The sequence below is a fragment of the Stigmatopora argus genome, chromosome 6 (assembly GCF_051989625.1).
Source record: "Stigmatopora argus isolate UIUO_Sarg chromosome 6, RoL_Sarg_1.0, whole genome shotgun sequence".
NCBI lineage: Eukaryota > Metazoa > Chordata > Actinopteri > Syngnathiformes > Syngnathidae > Stigmatopora > Stigmatopora argus.
The window spans coordinates 4,602,407-4,624,990 of NC_135392.1; the positions used below are offsets into that span (position 1 = coordinate 4,602,407).

Here is a 22,584-nt window from a genome sequence, read left to right on the forward strand (position 1 = left end):
GCCTGGGTCCGAATCCATTCCCGATCGTGCCACGACGACGTGGCGCGATCGCAACAGAAAGTTAGGGTGTAGGCGGGGCAAATAGAGCCAACCCATGAGAAGAAAGGAATAAAAATGTAAAACAAAATTAGAATTAAGTTTAGTGTAAAGTTAGATTAAACTTATTTTTGAGTGTGTCTGCATCGTAATCCAAGTTCGTTTCAATTTGTTTATGTTATGTTACGAGCGCGTTGCCGTGCAAAAAGTTTTGGCCGGGTATAATCTCTGACTTTTTGCGTAATATTGGGAAAAAGTCAACTAAAATAAGGTTAAAAAAAGTTGCATTAATTATTTTAACATAAGTCTCTTCATACACTTTCTTCTCACTACCATTTATTGCACCGTCTCGTATGCTCGTATCTCAAATTTATCTCGTATCTCAGGACAAAAATTAGCTTGGAATTTTCCTCGTATCTCAAATTTCCCGTACGTTGGGACACGCTTAACTCAAGGTATTACCGTACGTATAAACGCCTCGGATGGTGTACACCAAAAAGTATAATCCTTAAAGCCGGTACTTTATTAGCTAAACGAGAGACTAACAAAATGAACATTTTGATGACTACGCTAGAAAAAAAGGGATCATTTCCAAACCGGTCAGCAGTCGCCATTAGCGGGCGCGTCGGGGGCGGCTTGCAGGGTCCTCCGGGCCATCTCCAGGGCTCCTTCCTTCGTCTTGTTCCCGCCGATGAAGCCAGAAGCGTGGACGAAGACGCAGCCGTCCACGCCGCTCAGCTTGGACAGCGCGTCGTCGCGGATGCCGCGCCATTTCTCCAGCAGGGGCAGCCTGAGGACAAATAAGTCGGAGGTCATGCGGCGCTCCCGTTTCCTGTTGTCGGACTGTACAAAAAGCGTTGCGGACCGTAGCGCGGCCTCAATCAGACGGCGCAAACAGGCCGCTAAAAGCAATCAGGCCTTATTCTTCTTCCCCAATTATGTGGAAAATCACAATCAGACAAGGGCACAGCAGTTGGCTGTCAATCGCGGGAGAAATTGCCTTCGAGAGGGGCTGACCTTGCCACTCCAGTCATCTCTTGAAACGCATAAGAGGAGTAGCATTTAATTGTTGGAGAGAAAAAAAAGGTACAGTCCATCCTTTTACCTCACCAATTGAGCACAATGTTGAATTTAGCGAGCAATCTGACGCTGACATGCTATTCATCTCCATTATCTTGCTATTTTCTCCTCTTGATGCAGCTTTCACTGTCTGACTAGATATGATGAGTTCCACCTACAAAAGTCATGCCAAAAAATAAGCGAGATTTAAAATAGAAATGGAGGTTATCGGTATGCACTCCAAAGTTGATATCAGGTTGGCCTGGAAAACTTTGATGATTAAGTGATGAACTTATTGAGTTTTAGGGTACATGCTGCATTATGATGTCAACGCTCAAATGATATATTGTGCAACTCTAATTGCTTTTATCGTAAGAGCAGGTCTGTGCAACGGAGTAGATTAGGATGTCAACTCGCCAATGCCCAGGGCTGTTTCATTTTGGTTTTCTGACTGGCCTCCCAGTAGCATTTGTAGCACACTCCCCATTTGCAATCCTACCCTAGTCTTTCCTGTCCACCTTAATCTGTCATATAGGGTATAATGTAAATGATAAAGTATCCCATAGGGCAAGGGTGTCAGGCTCGGGTTGGTTCGCGGGCCGCGTTATCGTCAACTCGATTTCATGTGGGCCGGACCATTTTAGATATAATATTTAGATTTTTTTTTATATAAATGGATTAAAAGAACTGGATTAAAAGCCCTGAATATTCAGTTTTTTATAGATCTAAAACAATGTTTATTTTAGCTTTTTTTAGATATATTTTTAGATTTTACAAAATGATTTTTGAACTAAAAACAGAAAAAAAATGATTAAAAAATTACAATTATTGATTTAAAAGGGGGAAAATCAGGAAATTTAATATACATCTATACTCTTCATTTTAATTTGATCCTAAAACTGAAAGTCGGCACTCATGATTTACTTTCCCGGGCCACACAAAATGATGCGGTGGGCCAGATTTGGCCCCCGGGCCGCCACTTTGACACATGCCATAGGGTCTCCTTTGCGAATGAAACTGATTTTGAACGTTACTTGTCATGTAGCATGTAGTATACATGGAACTATGTTTATGTTTACGCCTGTTTGCTTTTTCTGTCCTCTTAAAAGTTAAACAATAGTGCCAGCCTACATAATACCCGCAGATCTACAAACACAAGGGCGATCTGAGATTGGCTAAATTTGAACCAGCATTGATAAAAGGCCTGCCCCCATTTCAGGTGATGACTTTTTAGAAATATTATCATTTATTGCCATTTTCCTCTACTATGACACTACAGAACCAAAATATTTTTATACATTTTTTAAACCAGATTCTCTCCACTGGCTTGCTTGGTGTTGTTTGTCCCATTAATTTTTCAACAAACATGACCATACGATCAACCGGAATAATAGTACTTAATATTTGTGATACTATAAAATTGTTAGAGTATTTAAGGACATTCTAAGCAATTCTAAAATAGTATGAATGGCAAAACATTAAATATAAAGCAAAATTAAAACTGTTAGAAAAAGAGGCTGATTATTTGTTTTTCTTAGTTTCAAAGTTGTATGGAAAAGCCAATAAAAAGATGTAACCAATCATTATTATAGCAACGCTCCTTCCTCTAGCGACGGAAATTTCCCCTAAAGAGTCATCTAACTGGCTCCCATTGATGTCGACAGATGTCCAATTCATCCTCCCAGTTCAAAAGGAGTGAACGTCAGCCCCGAAAACCTTGTCGATTCACCGCCAGCCCTGCAATACATTCTGTTTCCACGGCAAAGACAGAAATTCCAGTCAATACACACGCTCATCCCAGTCATGATGACCATGGGAGGCGAGCTAGGCGAGCCAGGCGCAGACTTAATCCCCGTTAAATGAATCAAGCGGTCGATAGCTCCAATGTATAGCTAGCGTGCGGGGAAAAGGTCAACAAGCTGGGTAATGAGGGAACAAGTGGAAGGCTTCGACAGGTCAGGTCAGAAAGCCGGAATTCCAGGTGACCACATAAAGTCCGCAATTAGCCACGTTGTGCAAAGTACCGTATTTTCTCGCATATTTAGCCACCTACGCGTAAAAAAATTGCCTTCAAATCGTTGAGTTCTACAATTTCTCGCATATTAGCCACCTACGCGTTTAAAAATTGCCTTCAAATCGTTGAGTTCTACAATTTCTCTTGTATAAGCCGCCCCATTATTCACAATTTTCCCCTCCATGTTCATGGTTTTAATAGGGAGTACAAATGTGTTACTTTGAAGGGAAAATCTGAAGAAAAATTATCGCTCGTGCTATTTCTGAGATACTGTATAAATTGAAAGGATTGATTTCTGGATTGCACATTCCGAAAGGGTGTGGCCTGCACGTAGACAAATTAAAAAAGGAAGTCATGTGAGCAGTACAACCAGGAAGTGTGTCTGTAGTGGTTTAGTTTGTCATCCCTAGGTAAAATGGCGGCGTCCTGAGCGAGCAATGGCAGCCATGAGTGAGTTTTTTCACGTTTCATGCAAGATACGTACGGTTTTTTTTCTTGAATTTCATTCATTGACGTCAAAATTAATTGTGTTCAGCGTTTTATCTGTTTATCTTTTCTCTATTTTGAAATAAAGTCTGCAGAAGTTCCGCATCTAGTGGAAGACTTCCTGTGTGTGGTTCCAGTTTTTGTCCAACTTTACGTCTTTTGAGTCTGTATCCGTTTTTGCTACCGCAACCAAAATGGTGCCGGTCAAATGGCAGCCGGTGGCGGTAGCTCCGTCCACTCTTGCTCGTTTTGTGTTTTTGCTGCTTTTCTGTCTTAATGATTTGATTTGGCGATTCTTCATGATCCCATTTACTTTGATTTGCTTAGTACTTTGTGCTTTTGCTTTGTTGTTCTGCGGCCTTTGCGACTGTACTGTCTAACCTATAACTATGCCTTTTCTTGCTACTGTCACAATGAAATTTCCCGAACACGGGATGAATAAAGTTATCCAATCCAATCCAATATCAGCGCATCCTCTTGCGTTATGGCATTTCGTCTTTGTCACATTGCAGTTTTGTGCATGTCAAGTCTAATTTGTGCGCATATAAGCCTCACCCTTGATTCAGTCATCATTATTTTAAGCAACAAATATGCCATAAAAGCGAGAAAATACAGTACTAGCACAGTAACATTGTGTTGGACAGGCTTGTTTTCCATTCTGCTTCACCTATTCTTTGCAGAACTACCTTTCACACATCCCCGATAAAAATAACCCTATTCCCCGCCACAGGTGAAGTGGCAGTCACACACGTGATAACAACACCCCGATACCACACTGTGCAAAGAAACACACGTGGATTTTTTCCCCTCCATGCATCTAAGCTTCTGTTCTCTCTCATTCATTGAGGCTCCAGTTTGTATCATATTAAAGCTGGACTTGAACCGGCGCCGCCACCTAATGAGATTCCGCAGTGGAGTGGAAAGAAGCTCGGTTGAAGGGGGGGTGAGGTTATGTGTGAAAGGTGAGGCGGCGAGATAGGAAGATGGCAGCGTGGAGGGGGGGGATTAAGGAAAGGATGGAAAAAGATGGACTGTGGAAAAGGTTGATAGAGGGAGCCCAGATGCTATAATGCTATAAAAGCGACACATAAGAGAGCTGGTGAGGCGGGGGTGACAATGGGGGAGCTGATAATAGGAGGATGGGGAATGTAAGATCTGGACTGAGGTTAAAATAGTAACATGATCACATCGTCTGTTCCTTTTTTTCTATTCCTGGAACAGTAATAAGAGGATGAAAGCGGACAGGGAGGTGTTTTGCAGGTGACAATTACACCTCAATTTAGCATGAAAATGCTCAAAATACTCCAAAGTGCTTTTTCCATACCGAGGCAGAATATTCCGACAACAATGAAGGTTAGAACCGAGAGATATTGAATGAAATTATTGTTTTATGTCATGACGCTGTCTTTGCGAAGCCAGGAAACCGATTTTAACGATTTTAAAAGTATTTTCGAGCACACTAAAAAATACAACTTGCAAATTTAATTTTTAAATAGACAACTCATTCTTCATAAATCACCATACTTTTTGACATTGACCTGTATTAAATAAGGAACCTAAATGAAATTATTGTTTTATCTGTCATTACGTAGCCGGTATTTTCGACCACACTGTAAAAAGTACAACTTGCTACGAGTCATGCTAATTAAATTTTTAAATAGACAAGTCATTCTTCATAAATCACCATACTTGTTGACATTGACCTGTATTAAATAAGATACCTAAATGAAATTATTGTTTTATCTGTCATTATGCTGTCATTGCGTAGCCTGTATTTTCGACCACACTGTAAAAAACACAACTTGCTACGAGTCATGCTAACTAAAGATTTTTAAATAAACAACTCATATTCATCATAAATTCCCATACTAGTTGACAGAGGCCTGTAATAATAAATAAAGTACCCAAAAATATGACTAATGCATCCATTAAGTCGGTCCTTTGCTACCAAAAAAACAAAAACATCTTTTCCTATTTTAGACCGAGAAAACACTTGTTTATGGGATACATTTTCTGTCACGGCTTGAAATGAAATTACCAACGTGACGCCGACCGGGCTGAGTGGGTACGCGTGTGTGTGAACATGGAAAACACGAGTCATAATAATAAAGCCACCAAAAAGCAATTGCATGGTGGATGATTTGAGCTCAAGGCGAGAGAACTAAGATTGAGGGCACCAAGTTGAGATGTAATTTAATAAACAATCACAAGTGCCAAATGTGTTGTACACACAATAGAATTTTCTTGTGATGGGTGAGAGTGAAGATGCACTCAATTAATGTACGCATCAGATGTTTTCTAACAACCACATACATGAATTCAATCACTTATTCACTGACGACTTACTTTATCAGTGCTAAATATGGAGTAACTTTTAACATCCATTCAAAAACAATAAGGGGGACTGTTGAGTTGGATTGTTATGCTGATTAAAACTTAAAATGGCAATTTTTTTTACTATGTTTTGACTACTGGTAATGCATTTATAATTAGATTAGCCATATCCTCTGTAAAATCTTAGGTCTACATTTTTAATCACACAATTTTTTCTCAACTAAAATCATGCCAGCTAACATGCATGAATTGCTCCATTGCCCCATGCTACTCATTTTTACACCTTCGTTAAACACAAATGAAACCCTGCCGCAAGGTGGTCTCCAGGGCGCAGATGGCTGAATACAAAGCTTGTTAGCGCCATTTTTAAAAGAGCCACATTCAGACCATCAATTAAAAAAAGGCAAAAGAAGACACCCTGTTTGTAGGCACCCATCTGACAGCCACTTATGTTGAAGTACCTTATTTTTTTGCATATTAGCCGCCTCCTCGCGTATAAGCCGTACCCTTAAAATGTCCTGCCTTAGTACTTGGATGGAAGACTGCCTGGGAATACCAAGTGCTGTGAGCTCTTATGTTATGAGGGGAAGTCACTTTTTTTGCAATTGGTACAAAATAAAGCGTACTGAGCATGGTGGGAATTGCCAGCGAGTCAACAGCAACTAGGGCGCTCCGGTGGGGCTGCTGATGACGTTTATGGAGTAGCGTTGTGGAGAAGCTTGGCAGGTAAAAATTTCCCCTCTGGGATAACAGCAGGTCTAATCATCCAACACGGTCACACAGAAGGATTGCTTCTATTGTCACTAGGCCTGTCCCAAACGATTACTCCTCCAGGCTATCTTTACAATTTGACAACTTCCGACTATAGTCATTTTGACTACATACAGGCTGGATGTGAAATATTCGACGTCTATGAGTGTCCAAGAAATTGACGTCTATCTAATTGTAAATAAAGTGGGTGCACCAAGACTGTGGGTGAAGAGAAGTGGGTGCCACCCAAAACCCCGTGACCGGACATTTCGTTGACGGACACTTCGTCGCCGGACGCTTCGTCCCTGGACGCTTTGTCGAACGGACATTTCGTCGCCGGCGTTTCGTCGCCAGACATTTCGTCGACCGACAATTCGTAGGGTTAGTGGTTAGAATTAGGGTTAGGGGATAGTGGTTAAGGGCAGGAAGAGGCTGAATAAGCTGGTCAGGAGGGCCAGCTCTGTTCTGGGCTGCCCTTTGGACTCTGTGGAGGAAGTGGGAGAGCGGAGGATGCTGACCAGGATGATGTCCATCATGGACAGCACCTCCCACCCCCTGTATGAGTCTGTGGAGTCCCTCCGAAGCTCTTTTAGCACTAGACTGCGGCACCCTGATTGCAGGAAGGAGCAGACGAAATTTCCCGAATACGTTATGAATAAAGTTATCCAATCCAATCCAATCCAAAGGTTAGTGGTTAAGGTTAGGGGTTAGGGTAACCTAACCTCAACCTCGATTGTTTTGTTGCATAAATAATTAACTAAATAAAATAACTTTGACATTAAAATAAAAGGCAATAAATAAAACGAAAATTGTCCGTCGACGAAATGTCCGGTCGGCGAAGTGTCCGGCGAGGAACTGTCCGTCAACGAAATGTCCGGGTACCCCCCCCTAACCCCCCTCTCGCCGGGGGTACAGTAATGCAAATTTGGCTTGAGCTTATTCCACTAGATTTCCCAGGGTAGATGCAGGTCGCCTATAGTGACAGCCTAATTAAAGAGCCTGCGTAAATGGAGAATGTTTCTGGAAAGATTACGCTTACGGCGCGCGTATTCATTAAAATTCCCCCTTTTACACTTATACAGAAAAAGGACTGGAATTCATGCAGATAATTGGCCGTAAGGAAAGAATCTGTCGAGTGGATATGAAACGTTTCCCGTAGCCAGCCATCAATTTTGGGGCTCAGGTGGCATGTAGGATGTTTACATCCTTTTCACTCTGCCTCTCTTTGGCGCAATGACCTCCGCTTCGACTAAAGGGTCCGTCTCGTTCTTACAAACAGACCTGGCGGTACTTCCGTGAGTTGTTGTCAAACGCTCCAATGAGCAGTGAGTCGACTAAACACATCGGGGAGACGGCGAAGCCTGTCAGCGCTCGCCATCCACTCGAGCTCCTTCGGCGGACGTTATTTTTTTGGGGGGGGAATCACGTCGCCGACTGTTCTCACCCGTGTGCGATCGATTGGTCGTCCGTCTTTTGGTCGCCCGGACCGCGACAACGGGCAATCAAAAGACCGACGACCAAAAGACCGGCGACAAAACAAGGTAAAACAACACGGTCTACGCATCAATAAAAGCCAACAATGGCCATGAGCAGTTTCACTGAGCCGACGTGTGAGTGTATAAGAGTTTGTATGTACATGCGTTGTCCCTTTAAGAAGCTACGTCAGTCAGGGTCTTAACAAGTTCTCCAACAAAAAAACAATAAAAGTCTGGGAAATTTGGAGCTTTTCTTTAGCCTAATAATTACTAGGGCATTAAGTATGACTAAATAGTAATTGGCAGTTTGTATTTAGGGAATTTGAGCAACAATTTAAATGGTAATTATCAATAACCTTCCGGGCAACCAAACGACCAAGTACCCTTGTACTGTGTGGCTCAGTGGCGGTCCGTGAATTTTCTAGTGACGCCTTCAGCTATCGGAATCAATCCAACCCTCAAAAACTATTTTATGGCTATAAAACCTCTACTGCAGCTACAGCTGTGACACAAAAAATAATCAATAATAACCTAATACAATTTAAATATTATATTTAGGAATATAGCCATCACCATTAATTATCAATAACCTTCCGGGCGACCAAAAGATCGGCGACCAAAAGATCGGCGACCAATCGCCCGTGTAACGTTCTCACCTGCTCTGAAAGGTGTGGAGGCCCGCGGGGACACATTGGATCCTCCACTGTCCGTTCTGGTCAGAGTACAGCACGTACTTGATGGGCGTTTCTACCTGGAGCTCCTTCTCCAGGGCGAACAGGTGCTCCTTCCAGGGGCAGCCGCCCTGGGAGAACTCCATCACTTCTCCACTGGGATCCACCTGGGAAACAAGAGCCCGGTAATGATCATCTGTCTCAAGTTTCCCAAATAACGAAGACTCGATTTGAGGCTAGAGCTGCGTCATATGCATGTCGCAGGTACCTTGTGGCGATGGCGGATGGCTTTTTCCACAACCTGGCGAGCGGGGAGCCAGGAGGATTTGTAGAAATCCAAACGGTCCAGAAACTCATCCCCAACTAATGCCAAGGCCTTTTTGAATCCTTCCTGTGGGGTGAAAAAGGTTGAATAACACTTTTAAATCAGCTTTTTGTTGCTTGAAAGCTTTAGAAAATGAAAGCGACCATAGTGAACTCTTCTCATTGACGGCATCAACAAACACGCACTTCACTTCAAAGTACTGAAGTCCAGCTGGAAATATACATATGCAATATTATATATTGTTATACATCTATGTATTATATTTGTGGGGAAAGACTGACGCAAAATGTGGGCTTCAGGAAAGAGTCGACTTTACACAGAATGATTAATAACATAAATTGCATCAACATCAAGATGTCATTTCATAATAAGACACCCTAGGGTTCATGGACTGCTTTAAATATTTGAAATGAAGAGCATTTTGTTTACTTATAAACAAAACTAAATATAGTGGATCAAAATCAAATATTAAAAAAACAAAATAACGGTATTACTTAGTTTAGTGAGCTTGAATGTGTACAATTACGAAAAAGGAACATCTTAGGCAACTGAAATAAATTCCAAAATATTTTTAAAAATCAAATATAAAAAAACAAACAATGGTATTACTTTAATTAGTGAGCTAAAATATGCACAATTATGAATAAGGAACATTTTAGGCAACTGAAATAAATTCAAAAATATTTTAAAAATCTAATATTTAATAAAAACAACAACAACTGAATTAGTTTGTTTAGTGAGCTTGAACATGCACAATTATGAATAAGGGAACATTTTAGGCAAATTTAAAATTGAAAATAAATTCCAAAATATTAAAAAATATATATATTTAAAAATAAAAGACGACGATATTACCTTATTTAGTGCATTAAATATGCACAATTACGAATATGAGAACATTTTAGGCAACTAAAATAAATTCCTAAATATTTTTAAAAAATCAAATATATAAAAAAATACATTATTTATTTATTTTAAACATAGGTATTAGTTTGTTTAGTGACCCTAATATGCACAATTACATATAAGGAACATTTTAGGCAACTAAAATAAATTCCAAAATATTTTTAAAAAATCAAATATATAAAAAATATATTATTTTTTAAAAAAAATTTAAACATAGGTATTAGTTTGTTTAGTGACCCTAATATGGACAATTACGTATAAGGAACATGTTAGGCAACTAAAATAAATTCCAAAATATGAATACCCTCAGGCAAAGTCGATATGTATTCAATCCAACAGTGTACAAAAACAAATAAATACATAAATTTTACAAAGTCCAGTCCAAACTTGCGCTACGGGGAACTGTGATGATTTTTGAGAAAGAAGAGAAACGCTTTGAATTCTAAAAAGCTTGCATTCTCTCGAGTATTTTTGGGCAGGCAATTTTTCAATTAAATCTGACTGTCTTTGTGCATGGCAGCATGCAAAGAGCAGGGCAATTGGAGGTAATTACATAGATTCACTTGAGAATGGAAATGCGGGCAAATAAATGGGACGAGCTGGTTCACTGATATGCGGGACTGTGATGGAAAAATATTATGATTATGAACAGGCAGGTTGCAGATGTCTCCTTCTCCTCAAAGTCATTTCAATAACATTTGGCATTTCCAACAGTAATGAGCAAACATAAGCTCCTCTTATAGAAAAACGGCTTTATAGCCATTTTTAAAGGTGACGGGATGAAGTTGGATTATTTCACCATTTATTGATTGTATAGTTTGTTTGTTGTTGTTGTTAATTGCGTACTTTGTGGTGAAGCTTTATATCTCATTATTCTTGTATGACAATATAAGCATTCAATTCAAACTTTTATTTTTGACTAATGGCCATAGTGTCACTTTGATAGGTTCACCAATAGATACGCTTTAAGATAAGGAAGACATCGGAGGCATATTCTGCTTTATCTTGCAAGAGAGAATCGATCCTGACTCGCCTTCGTCCCAGATATTCTAAACAGAATCCTCTCATGCCCATTTAAATACATTAGAGTCAAAACAATTAAGGTTATCTATTCAAAATACTTAAGGTCAGGAATCAAAACAATTGCATAAGAATTAAAATAAGCAAGCATCCATTCAAAACACAGGAATCAAAACAATCGAGTCTTTTTGAAGGGCGAACGGTATCGCCACCTGGCCCGGAATCCAAGTCAAAACAATTAAGAGTCCTTCCCCAATCTTCATTGTGAACTTGCAACTGGGTGAGAAGTCGAGGTTTCAAAACAATTTTGATAAGTCCAACTTGATAGAGACCTTTCCCTTTGTGTATCAGGGTTGCAAGCAGATGTACTAAAGTGACCCTTTTTAGTGTCAATAAGCTAAGTTAAACAAAGCATTTCCAATATATCTAAAGAAAGCGAAGCAGATATGTAATAAACCCAACAGGGGACCAATTTGAAAAAATAATTCGGTTTTGTCCACGTCATCATTTTATTTTCCATCTATTGGGGCAAAAAAGACAAAACTGAGAACGCACTTTTGGTCAGATTTTGGCTATATTTTTTACGGCATAAACTAGCGATAAGCCCGAAAAATCAGAAATTGGCATTGTCCAAGATGAAACCATCGACTTAAGGAGCAGCTGTGACAGGTTATTTACGTTAGGCAGATTGCCAGCACAACATTAAGAAGATCCTAATGAGTCTAATGATTGGTAAAAGAGGCACTTATTCGTGTTTTGAGACGAAATAACCCAGTTTCAAATTGATACAAAAAACAACAAATAGACAAATATCGGTTGATCTATACCAAGGGTGTCAGACTCGGGTTGGTTCGCGGGCCGCTTTAACGTCAACTTGATTTCACGTGGGCCGGACCATTTTAGATTTTGTTTTTATAAATGGATTAAAAGAACTGGATTAAAAACCCTGAATATTCAGTTTTTATAGGTCTAAAACAATGTTTATTTTAGCTTTTTTATATATTTTTAGATTTTACAAAATTATTTTTGAACTAAAAACACAGAAAAAAATGGTTAAAAAATGAGAACTATTGATTTAAAAGGGGGAAAATCAGGAAATTTAATATACATCTACACTCTTCATTTTAATTTGATCCTAAAACAGAAAGTCGGCAGGCACTCATGATTTACTTTCCCGGGCCACACAAAATGATGCGGCGGGCCAGATTTGGCCCCCGAGCCGCCACTTTGACACGTGATCTATACTGTCAATACCAGTGAGATATCTCTCAAACCACTTCAAGGAAAAGATAACACATTGAACATGTGCAATCCCATTGGAAAGATTCTAATGAGTTAAAAAATAAAAACAAGAAATTTACAGTTTGCGTGAATAATTTTAGCAAACCAACTTTCACATGAAGATCATTTATACTCGCTATTGTCTTTCTGTTAAAAACAGAGGGTTTTCTGTCAGGCACACAGGTACCTAAATAACAAGCGAGGACCCCCTGCTGAGTAATGATGGTTGTGTGTGTGTGTGTGTGTGTGTTAGTGCATTGCCCACAAATACATGCAACTTTGTTGTCTAAATGTATCAACGTTTTTTTATGCTGCGTAGAAGCTGACAGTTGGAATAATGGGCCATGGAATCCCTTTATCTTCAGTAGCAGTTCCAACGTTTGAGGTGCGACTGGCTTTTATGGCGAGGTTCAGCTTCACGTCACGTTTCTATCAACCGACGGTGTGATTTGCACTACAAAGTGAAGGCACGCGCTAACCTCGGTGTCCTGACACTTGCTGTTCCATCGTGGATTCAGGTGGCCCACACGTGCGCTCAGCGTGCTGGAAACGGCGTAGCGCGCCTCGCCGTCATACTGCGAAATGCCATTGTCCACGGCGTCCACCTCCTCCAAAAAGTTCTCGTACAGCTGGCGGGGAGGATGCGGGAGTAGAGTTTAATGAATGCGTAATGACGTGGAAATAAGCGTTTTTATATGAATGCATGGACGAGATACTCTTTTTTCCCCCTGAGACAAGGGAAGAAACAAAAAAGGGACATTGTACCCATTAGATCCAAATGCATCGCTAGTAAATGAGGGCTAAAGTGCACTGCTGCTCATAAAAGCGGAGAGGGACACTGCTATTTTACGGTTACTGAACAGGTTTGACAGGGAGCGAGAGCAAAAGAGCACAGATTAAGATGGATTTCCAAATGGGCGTCCTTGACTTCCAGGACATCCAAGGTAATATGCCGATCTCTTGACATTATTAGAGGATAGCAAAAAATTAAGGGAAACACAATGGGTCCAAAGCAAGCCGGTGCAATGAAGGGTAGTGCGAAGAAAAAGCGTATGATGGCAATCGATATTAAGCATGAAATCATCGAAAAACATAAGTATAAGCGTGATTAATTTTAGTGTAACGTAAGATTAAAACTTGTTTAAGTGTGTATAAGAATCTAAGTGCATTTAAGTTAAAGTTTATGTTACATTATGAGAGCATCCGTCCAGTCTCTCTCCCATCCGCGAACTCCCCATTGTATTGAATAATGTCTCATTTTATTATTAAACATCAAACCCACGAGTTATTTTTTACTCTGTTAGTAGATGGTGAATTACAACCAATAAAAAGATATTTTTCCATTGTAATATCCTGTTTTTCTCTGATAGGGGGTATTTTTCACCATTGAAAACCGTTCTGGTGATGGGCTTTCAGCAATGACTAGTTTTCCGCTGCCATTCGCACGCGGCGTTTGGTGCAACGGAAAAGAGCAGCTGACCTAACACAATGCGCACTAAACCCCGGCGAGCGTTCAAATTAGGGTAATGCCGTCGGTCTCACTTTGTCATAGAGGATCTCCAGCTGCTTGTCGTCCTCCTTCAGCTGCGTCAGCTGGGCCAGCAGCTGACGGCCAAAGTGGAGATAGACCAGGCCGGCAGAACTGAGCTTGGTCACCCAGGGCTTGTCTGGGCGCAGGCTGTGGAAGTTATCCGAGAAAGTCCTGAACGGGAAAAGAGAAGACGTGTGTGAGAGATGGGCCAATGAAAAGTAGGATTGCATTTTTCAGACGATAAGTCGCACCCGAATATAAGTCGCACCCGAGTATAAGTCGCACCTGAGTATAAGTTGCACCCGAGTATAAGTTGCACCAGCCAAAGAATACAAAAAGAAGAGTAAAAAAACAATATGGAAGTCGCACCGGAGTATAAATTAAAATTGCTGATCATGGATGAGGACCAAATTCATTTATTAACGGAAAATTTGGTTAGCATATACCATATTTTTCGGATTATTAGTTTCACGAGCCAAAGAATATGCAATCAAAAGTCGCATTTTTGGGAAGGCAATTTTTGATTTGATGAGAACCCAAGAACAAACATATGTCAAAGTAACACTAGTAAAATGGAGAGCAACAGGCTAAAAAGATATCTGTTAACATAACAGTTTTGTGACTTATAGTCCGGAAAATACGGTGGTACTGTTATTTTTATTAAAAAACGGTAACTTCATTTGTGTAACATTATTATATAATTACTATTACTATTTATTTATTATATTTTTTATTTATACTAATTACTATATTATAACATAGTATTATACCATATTATTATATTATATATATTATTATAATACAACAGTATTTGAGAACAGTGCAGTCTGTAATGTATGTGGCAATGGGCTTTTCTTTAATCATGTGAAAAACTATTATTTTTAAAAATCCATTCATATTTTTGAAGTCTTCTTATGAACACAAGATAAGGATTTTTTTAAAATAAAAACAGCACCAAAAAAGTCTCAAGACAGTATGTTAAAAATGTGAGCCGAGAAAATGAGACCATAATAATAAATTCAAAGAGTTGCAATGATTTTTTCTTCAAATCCTGACAACTGATGGAGCACCGACGTCAGGGCCTCCAAATAAATCGGTGACAGTTTATGTGGCATTACGACGGCAAACGAGCAGGTTGCTTAGCATGTGCGCCTGTATTAAATCCACGGAGTGCACAGATGGAGTGGCAGGCAGGAGGTGGGCTTTTCATCCGGAGGCATTGAGGCACTGCTGGTCATTTGATTTGGGCCTAATTGGAAGGCACGAGCTAGCAACGGCACGGCCGATAAGTGACCGTCCAGTCCAGAGAGTGAGTGACGGCTGAGGGAGGCGGGAGTTAATCGAGGCCATTTAAGAGCCTAATTGGCTGAGCTAGAGCAGGGGTGCCCACCTCAGTTGGGTTGGCCGGCCACCAGTTTATTTTTGGCCCAAACGGTTGACTTACTTGCAGCCACTGACGGTGCTAGACGTCAATGGCGCTGAAAGATGAGGATCCACAGCAAGTTTAAGTCAATTGGACATCTATGATTGTCATTTTTTGGTCACTTTTGTTTTTTGCTTGCATTTTAGGGTACTTACAGGTCACTTTTGGTAAATTTTGGATGATTTCTTATTGATTTTGAGGGACGTTTCCGGATGGTTGTTGTTTGATTGTTGGTTATTGCTAATTTTTGGGGCATTTGGTTTTGGGGCATTTTAAAGTTCCGAATTAATTCATGGGCTGCCTTTGAAGGTGCCATTTTGACGGCAAGGGGCGAATGAATGAATGGGATTGCGGCTAGGAAAATGAGGAAAGTGTAGTAGTTCACGCAGTTGAACACACACCTCACATACTTCTGGTATTGCAGGGCCCTTGTCAAAAAAAGAAAGCAATTAATGATATACGTACAGTATGAATGAGCTACAAAAAAAAAAATCAACCCCACGGTCCAGATCGACAAGTAGAGCATAATTGAGTAGAAAAAAATGTATGGAAATAAAAAAATATGCAAAAAATCTTATGTTTCATTGCTACTGATAGCGACAAAGATCAAAACCCATCACAATTCAATTCAAATTTCAATTCAATTCAATAGAATATTCAATTGAATATTCAATTCAATATTCAATTGAATATTCAATTCAATATTCAATTGAATATTCAATTCAATATTCAATTGAATATTCAATTGAATATTCAATTGAATATTCAATTCAATATTCAATATTCAAAATTCAATTCAATATTCAAAATTCAATATTCAATATTCAATATTCAAAATTCAATATTCAATATTCAATATTCAAAATTCAATATTCAAAATTCAATATTCAAAATTCAATATTCAAAATTCAATATTCAAAATTCAATATTCAAAATTCAATATTCAAAATTCAATATTCAAAATTCAAAATTCAATATTCAAAATTCAAAATTCAAAATTCAAAATTCAATTCAAAATCCAATTCAAAATTCAATTCAAAATTCAATTCAAAATTCAATTTCAAATTTGAATACACTTTGAAAAGCTTGGAGTAGCACCACCAATTTCATTATACGCAGCTGTGTATGATGACAATAAAGGCTTTTGAATTGAATTTGAATCTGAACTGGGATAAAGGATTCACTCATTGCAAATAAATTTGGACGTCTATTGACGTCAAAAGTAGCACAACTGTTAAAAGCATCTCACTCTGTGACCGGTGACCCATGTGTGCCATCTGAGCAACACCCACGTTTTTTCCGCGGGCCCCCCTGGCGGCGTGCCTCGTGACCACGCGCTGGGAAGGGCGATCAATAGAGGAGCGCTAATTATCAACAGGCGCCTGCTGGGAAAATGGCGCGGCTACGTCTTTATCATATAGATCTATGACGGACGGTTTAGAAAATGAATGCCATCTGCAATCTAACGGCTCGTGTTTTGTCGTGACGTGAACTATTTTTCCCATGATAACTTGAGGCACAATGAGGTCGTTCGATACGCTGAGGTAATGGGGTTCGAGGAGCTAACAAAATCGCCGTGACTTGAATGCAAAAGATAAGACGCCTTATAAAAATGGAGCTGGGAAATATGTGTTAAAGGGCAGATTTTATGGAAAAATGATGTTTTAAATGGCTCGCATATGGTTTTCTTTGGCTCGAGATGCCATTTCGAATGAACTGTGGTCAATAGCGATGAGAGAAAATGGCGGCTAGCTATAAATCTGACAGTTAAAAAAAGCTTCTGCTGTTTGATTAAAATATTTTTTAGTGATAGACAACATTTTCTGTTTGAATCTTTCATTTGGTCGCTTGAGGAAATTTTGTGAATTTGAAAAAAAATGTTTTAACTCAGTGTATTTGAATGTTATTCATTCTTTGAAGGACAAAAAAATATTTAGCAATATGAAAAGGTCTGCTACGATGGATTTTAATTCAAGGGCATTGGATCAATTTAATAAGATAATATTCCGTTTTTTATAGATCTAAAACAATGTTTATTAGAGCTTTTTTTTCTTATTAAGGGAAAACGTCTTTTAATCATTTGTTTTTCATTTCAAAAGGAAACTTTTTTTTTTTAATCACAGTAGATTTTACAAAATGCTTTTTGAACTAAAAAGAAAAAAAACGGATTAAAAATTGCAATTATTAATTTTAAGAGAAAAATCAGGAACTATAATATACATATATATAATCTTCATTGGAATTTGATCCTAAAATAGAAAGTCGGCCTCAGGATTTACTTTCTCGGGCCGCACAAAATGATGCGGTGGGCCAGATATGGCCCTCGGGCCACCACTTTGACACCATTGATGTAGACTATATAAAAATTTTACGATGAGTTCAATCTGGAGTATACCATTTTAATATGGGCTTCATCGGAACGCCACGTTCCACATTGACAGTCTACCCATCAAAAATTCGCAATCCGTGGAATCATAAACAATTTACAAGTTATACTTCAAGCTTGCCGGTATGAATTCTCCAGCCGGACAAATAACCTTCAGCCGGAGCTGCTGTGTCATCCCCCAAAATAGCCGTTAATCAGCACCCCGTACCTCTGATGGTGATCGTAGCGGTGTCTCTGCGGGTCGAACTCTCCTCCCACGTCGACCACGATGTCACACCCAGCCAGCAGAGCGGGGTCCCTCGTCCGAATGATCTCCGCGTCCTGTGCCATGAAACGGAACGGACGCGCAATTAGCCCGTGAGTGGCAGTCAAGTGGGACAGCGAGTTTTTTTCATAATGACATAAAATTCATCCAAAATGTCTTCTCCCTTTTTTTGGGTGCTCCAAACCAACTGGTTATAATTGAATGGAAAATTTAATGAATCCCACGCAGCGCTCGGTGATGAACGCGGCGGTCTAATTGGGCCCGAAGGAAGGACGGGGGTTGACCTTTTAACAAGCTAATCAGTCATTAGGTCATCTAGAGTGCTTCCTGGACATTTCATTAGGAGTACTTTAAAATAAAATTTAAAAAAATCATACAAAAAAGAATGACTTTCTACTTTCCAATTCGGTTTTTACAAAAGTTTTACAGACTGTTCACTATCAAAGGGATTTTATTAGTGTTGCAATTGATCATATTTTTAGGGTTTTCGGCTACGTTCTCATTTCAAAGCTAGATGGCGAATTTGGATATTTTAATCATTACGATATTTTCGTGTCTGGCAGTGTGAAAGGAACACGTCCATAAATTTACACATATGTGACATGTGGCCACTCAGTAATTACTTTAAAAAGTACCTGAATTGAATAGAATGCTTTTTATTGTCATTATACAAGTATAATGAGATATAAAGCTTCACCACAAAGCACACAAATACAACAACAAACAAACACACAAATGAATAATCAATAAGTAATACATTATGTTCTGGTCTTGGTCGTTAAATGTCATTTCTGAGTTCGAAAATATTTTTAATTTTTTTTTTTTAGAATTTGTTAAATACAGTTAATTTGGATGTAACTAAATAACAACACATTTGCATTTAACTTTTACAATATTTTGTTTGAAACCATGTTTATTTTGTTATGTTATGAGGGTACTTGCAGAGCTTTTGGCAGACCAGTGCCATTTTTTAAGTCTGTAAAAATTGTACTTAATGCTTCGATTTATGAATCAATCTCTGATCATTCTTTTATTGATGTCGACGTACAATAAACGTATATAACCAGTATGACGTAATTTCCGCTGCAAACTGCTCCTGCACTACTGTCTTTATAGTAGCGCCCCCTTGAGGAAAGTAGCATTGACACAAGACCAAACAATTCGACGTACACCGGTTACTATATTTTAAAACACTGCCATTATATTTCCATTACATATCACAGAAATTATGCTCACCTTGTATTCTGGTAATTGTCGAAGGAAAAAACAAGCTAGAACCTCGTCACAGTGAAAAGTTCCATTGTGGGTTCCTATCTTTTTGGCCGCCATTCCGTCAGCACAATGCCTTTTGGCTTCACTTGACATATGTCGTCTCACTGCGGTGTTGAGAAAAAGGGGGATGCAACGAGGGTTAAATGGTGACTTTTGAAAATTGGAAAGATATTTTGTTCGGGCTAAAATAGTCGCAACAACACACGCGCGCCTCATCAATGTAACAAGCCTGGGTTTGGTACGTCTGTTTTTAGGGACCGGTGAAACTAGCATCCGAATGCTAAAGTTCCGCTGACAACAAAAGTCGTTCTCAGAAAATTCTCCACTTATAGAAAATATATGGGGTGCAAAATATGCGTGTGTGTTTATCGAGGGGAAAAAAATCAAACTTCACCTGTGTTAAAGGGTGAATATTTAAAATAGTAACTAACTGATCATTCTCCTTTAAAAAATAAAAAAAGAGCCATGGGTGCTGTTGTTCCTTACAACCGCCAGATGGCGATGTTGATAAATTCTGCTAAATCAATGCGTGTAACGTTAATTTCAATAATAATGATGATAATAAATAAAACATATATATCATGAATATGTAATGTATATCGTTTATCATAGATAAAACGTACGTTTTAATTTTTTTATCGTTTGGAAAAATTATAAGCTGTTTTTGTTGGTATTTCTGTCCTTTATCAATTTAGATTTTGCTGAGTTTGATACTGTGGATTAATGTTTTATTGGTAAAAAAATGATAACCATAGAAACATTAAAGGAAATGAGCATTCGGCAAGCCAGCAGAATATGAGACACAGACTGTAATGCTTAATTCTAAAAATGTGTATGTTGTATTTGTACCTAGAAAGATGAGTTTAAATTGCTCTATTATTACCACGTGCTTTGCTTTAATTACCAGAAAATAAACTGCTTCATCTAATAAAACTCCTTTGACCACCTGGGTGCAGTAAAATACAGCTATATCGGCATCCAGAAACTCGGCTCCTTAGTCAGCCAGTGTATTACACACTACTAGTTCTTCCCAGAAGATAAAGAATATATGAATGCCAGCCCAAATCCAAGCCTCTCGTCTCAGTCCCACTGGAAGAAACTGACGTCCAAACAATTTGTACCGTCAATGGCAGTTAGCCCAGTGAAAATGCAGTATATTTAATCAGTACTATTTGCCATCAGGCTTAGCAGTGTTGAATCAGCACCACGGATAGCACCCGAGCATTCACTCTCCAAATAAACATTTCTCCTCCCGTTGATGGGATTACATTGGCTAATCGCTTTGGATGCTACAGAAGAAACAAACAAACACACACACACACACACAACAACAACAACATGTCGCCTTGTGCTAACACATTTTTTTTATTCCTCACAACTAAATCCAAACCATCTGAATAAACGACCCTTCATGTCGCTAACGTCTCAAGTGGCACATTAGCATATTTGCGTGATAGGCGACCAAAATCCAAATTTAAAGGAGACAATTAATTCTGAATACATTAAGATAATTGATTGGATGATCACGTCTTTAGTACTTTATGTCCTGACTTTTGCTCGGTCCAATTCCCATGTCTGTTCTCAGTTTGACATTGACAGACAGGTCATCAAAGCAGATGTTTGACTTCACAATAACATGAGTCACGCTCAAGCATAAACGTAAATAAACCAGTCCTGGACATGACAATTTTACTGCCCCGCCTCCTGCCATACGCGCAGCCCATTGGTCCCTACCCCCTCCGCTCTCACAACCCCAAAATCTTGCGATGCTGAAACGTCACACGCTGTCTGCGAATGATTCCCCCCCGCCTCCTGGCGCTCGCCGCTTCCAGTTTTCCACGCTACGATGGCAGGAAATGATGCACTTGCCTTAAAAGGAACAGCGCAGTCCACGGACCCTCAGTCAAATTGTTAATTGGGGGATTCGGGGAAATGCTTTTTTGTTGCATTCCTCTAGGCTATCAAAGTAATCTTAATTTGTAATATACTGTTCCTATTACTAGATCACTACCTATTTAACTAGCAATCAATCTACAGATTTACCAATATGGCTACCCTTCTATTTAAGTACAAATCTGCCCCATCTAAATAACTTCATGGTGAATAGGCCAATCCTTAACACATTTTTAGAAACAAACCCAATTGAACATGAAAAAAAAAACTCCTGATTCTGTCATGAACTGTCCAGAAAAGTTATGTAATGTAATCACGTTACATTTTGTAACAAACAACTACCGCCGCATCATTTTGTGTGGCCTGGGAAAGTAAATCATGAGTCCCGACTTTCTGTTTTAGGATCAGATTAAAATGAAGAGTATAGATGTATATTACATTTCCTGATTTCCCCCCTTTTAAATCAATAATTGTAAATTTTTAATCTTTTTTTTTGTGTTTTTAGTTCAAAAATCATTTTGTAAAATCTAAAAATATATATAAAAAAAGCAAAAATAAACATTGTTTTAGATCTGTAAAAAACTGAACATTCAGGGCTTTTAATCCAGTTCTTTTAATTCATTTATAAAAATAAAAAAATCTAAATATTATATCTAAAATGGTCCGGCCCACGTGAAATCAAGTTGACGTTAAAGCGGCCCGCGAACCTGGCCTAGAGGTCAAGTTTCAGCCCGCAGGCCATACATTTGACACCCCTGCTATGGAACATCCATCATTCAAAGGATTCAATATACATTCCATGCAAAATAATAATAACACTGTCAACAGTGTGATTTAATCTAAGGTTGAGCTCTGATAGCAATATGCAATGCAGTCACATTCGTTTAAATGTAATTTAGTTGCTGAGTCTCTATTTATTTTGTTTGCCAACTAGAATTGTGTTAGCGTGCCCACAACGTGTCTATTTGGTGACAAGCAATGCTTTTGGAGTCAAAACATCTTAATAATAACATAATTATTAGCCCCCCCCCTCCCCTTTTTTGCAGCTGGTGCTCCACTCCAGGGTATTTGGCAAAGTGTAGTTAATTCCACGTTAATCTCAAGCCTGCTTCACGCTTATTCCAGCTTCAATCAAAATAGACGGGCCCGCGCAATTATTCTGTCGGCAATTAGTCTGCCGTAGTTTACGCTCCTATTCCTTTTAAGAGATTGCCTCTCTGGAAAAGAAAAAAAACATTCACTCGCTAATGCATTTAGCGTGAAATATGGGGGATTCATTAGATGGCTTTTATACGGGTTTGCTGGCTGGAATTCCACCTGAAACGACCGTGATTTATTCCCGTTTCATAGCGCGTCGTCAAACGAGAATGAACTTGATGATTGAATTTTCCGGCATCTGGCGGGTCAAAAATCTCAAGGACGGTGAGGGATTGCGTTTCAATGCCATTGACGGCGAT

The 22,584-nt window shown here is 39.1% G+C and overlaps 1 protein-coding gene across 2 annotated transcripts in view; it reads right to left on the reverse strand.

Moving 5' to 3' along the window:
- Positions 1–544: 544 nt before the first annotated feature.
- The window catches only part of myg1 (myg1 exonuclease), a 46,590-nt gene continuing 24,550 nt past the window's right edge, over positions 545–22,584 (reverse strand). The window contains exons 4-10 of one of the 2 annotated variants that reach the window (XM_077603578.1): positions 19,199–19,338; positions 17,906–18,018; positions 13,900–14,059; positions 12,837–12,986; positions 9,094–9,216; positions 8,811–8,992; positions 545–826 (exon numbers count right to left, since the gene is read on the reverse strand). In XM_077603578.1, the coding sequence (XP_077459704.1) occupies positions 637–826; positions 8,811–8,992; positions 9,094–9,216; positions 12,837–12,986; positions 13,900–14,059; positions 17,906–18,018; positions 19,199–19,338 (1,058 nt within the window). In that variant the 3' untranslated portion in view covers positions 545–636. Of the gene's footprint in view, positions 827–8,810; positions 8,993–9,093; positions 9,217–12,836; positions 12,987–13,899; positions 14,060–17,905; positions 18,019–19,198; positions 19,490–22,584 lie in introns of those variants that run through there. The other variant, XM_077603576.1, reaches the window with a different exon arrangement.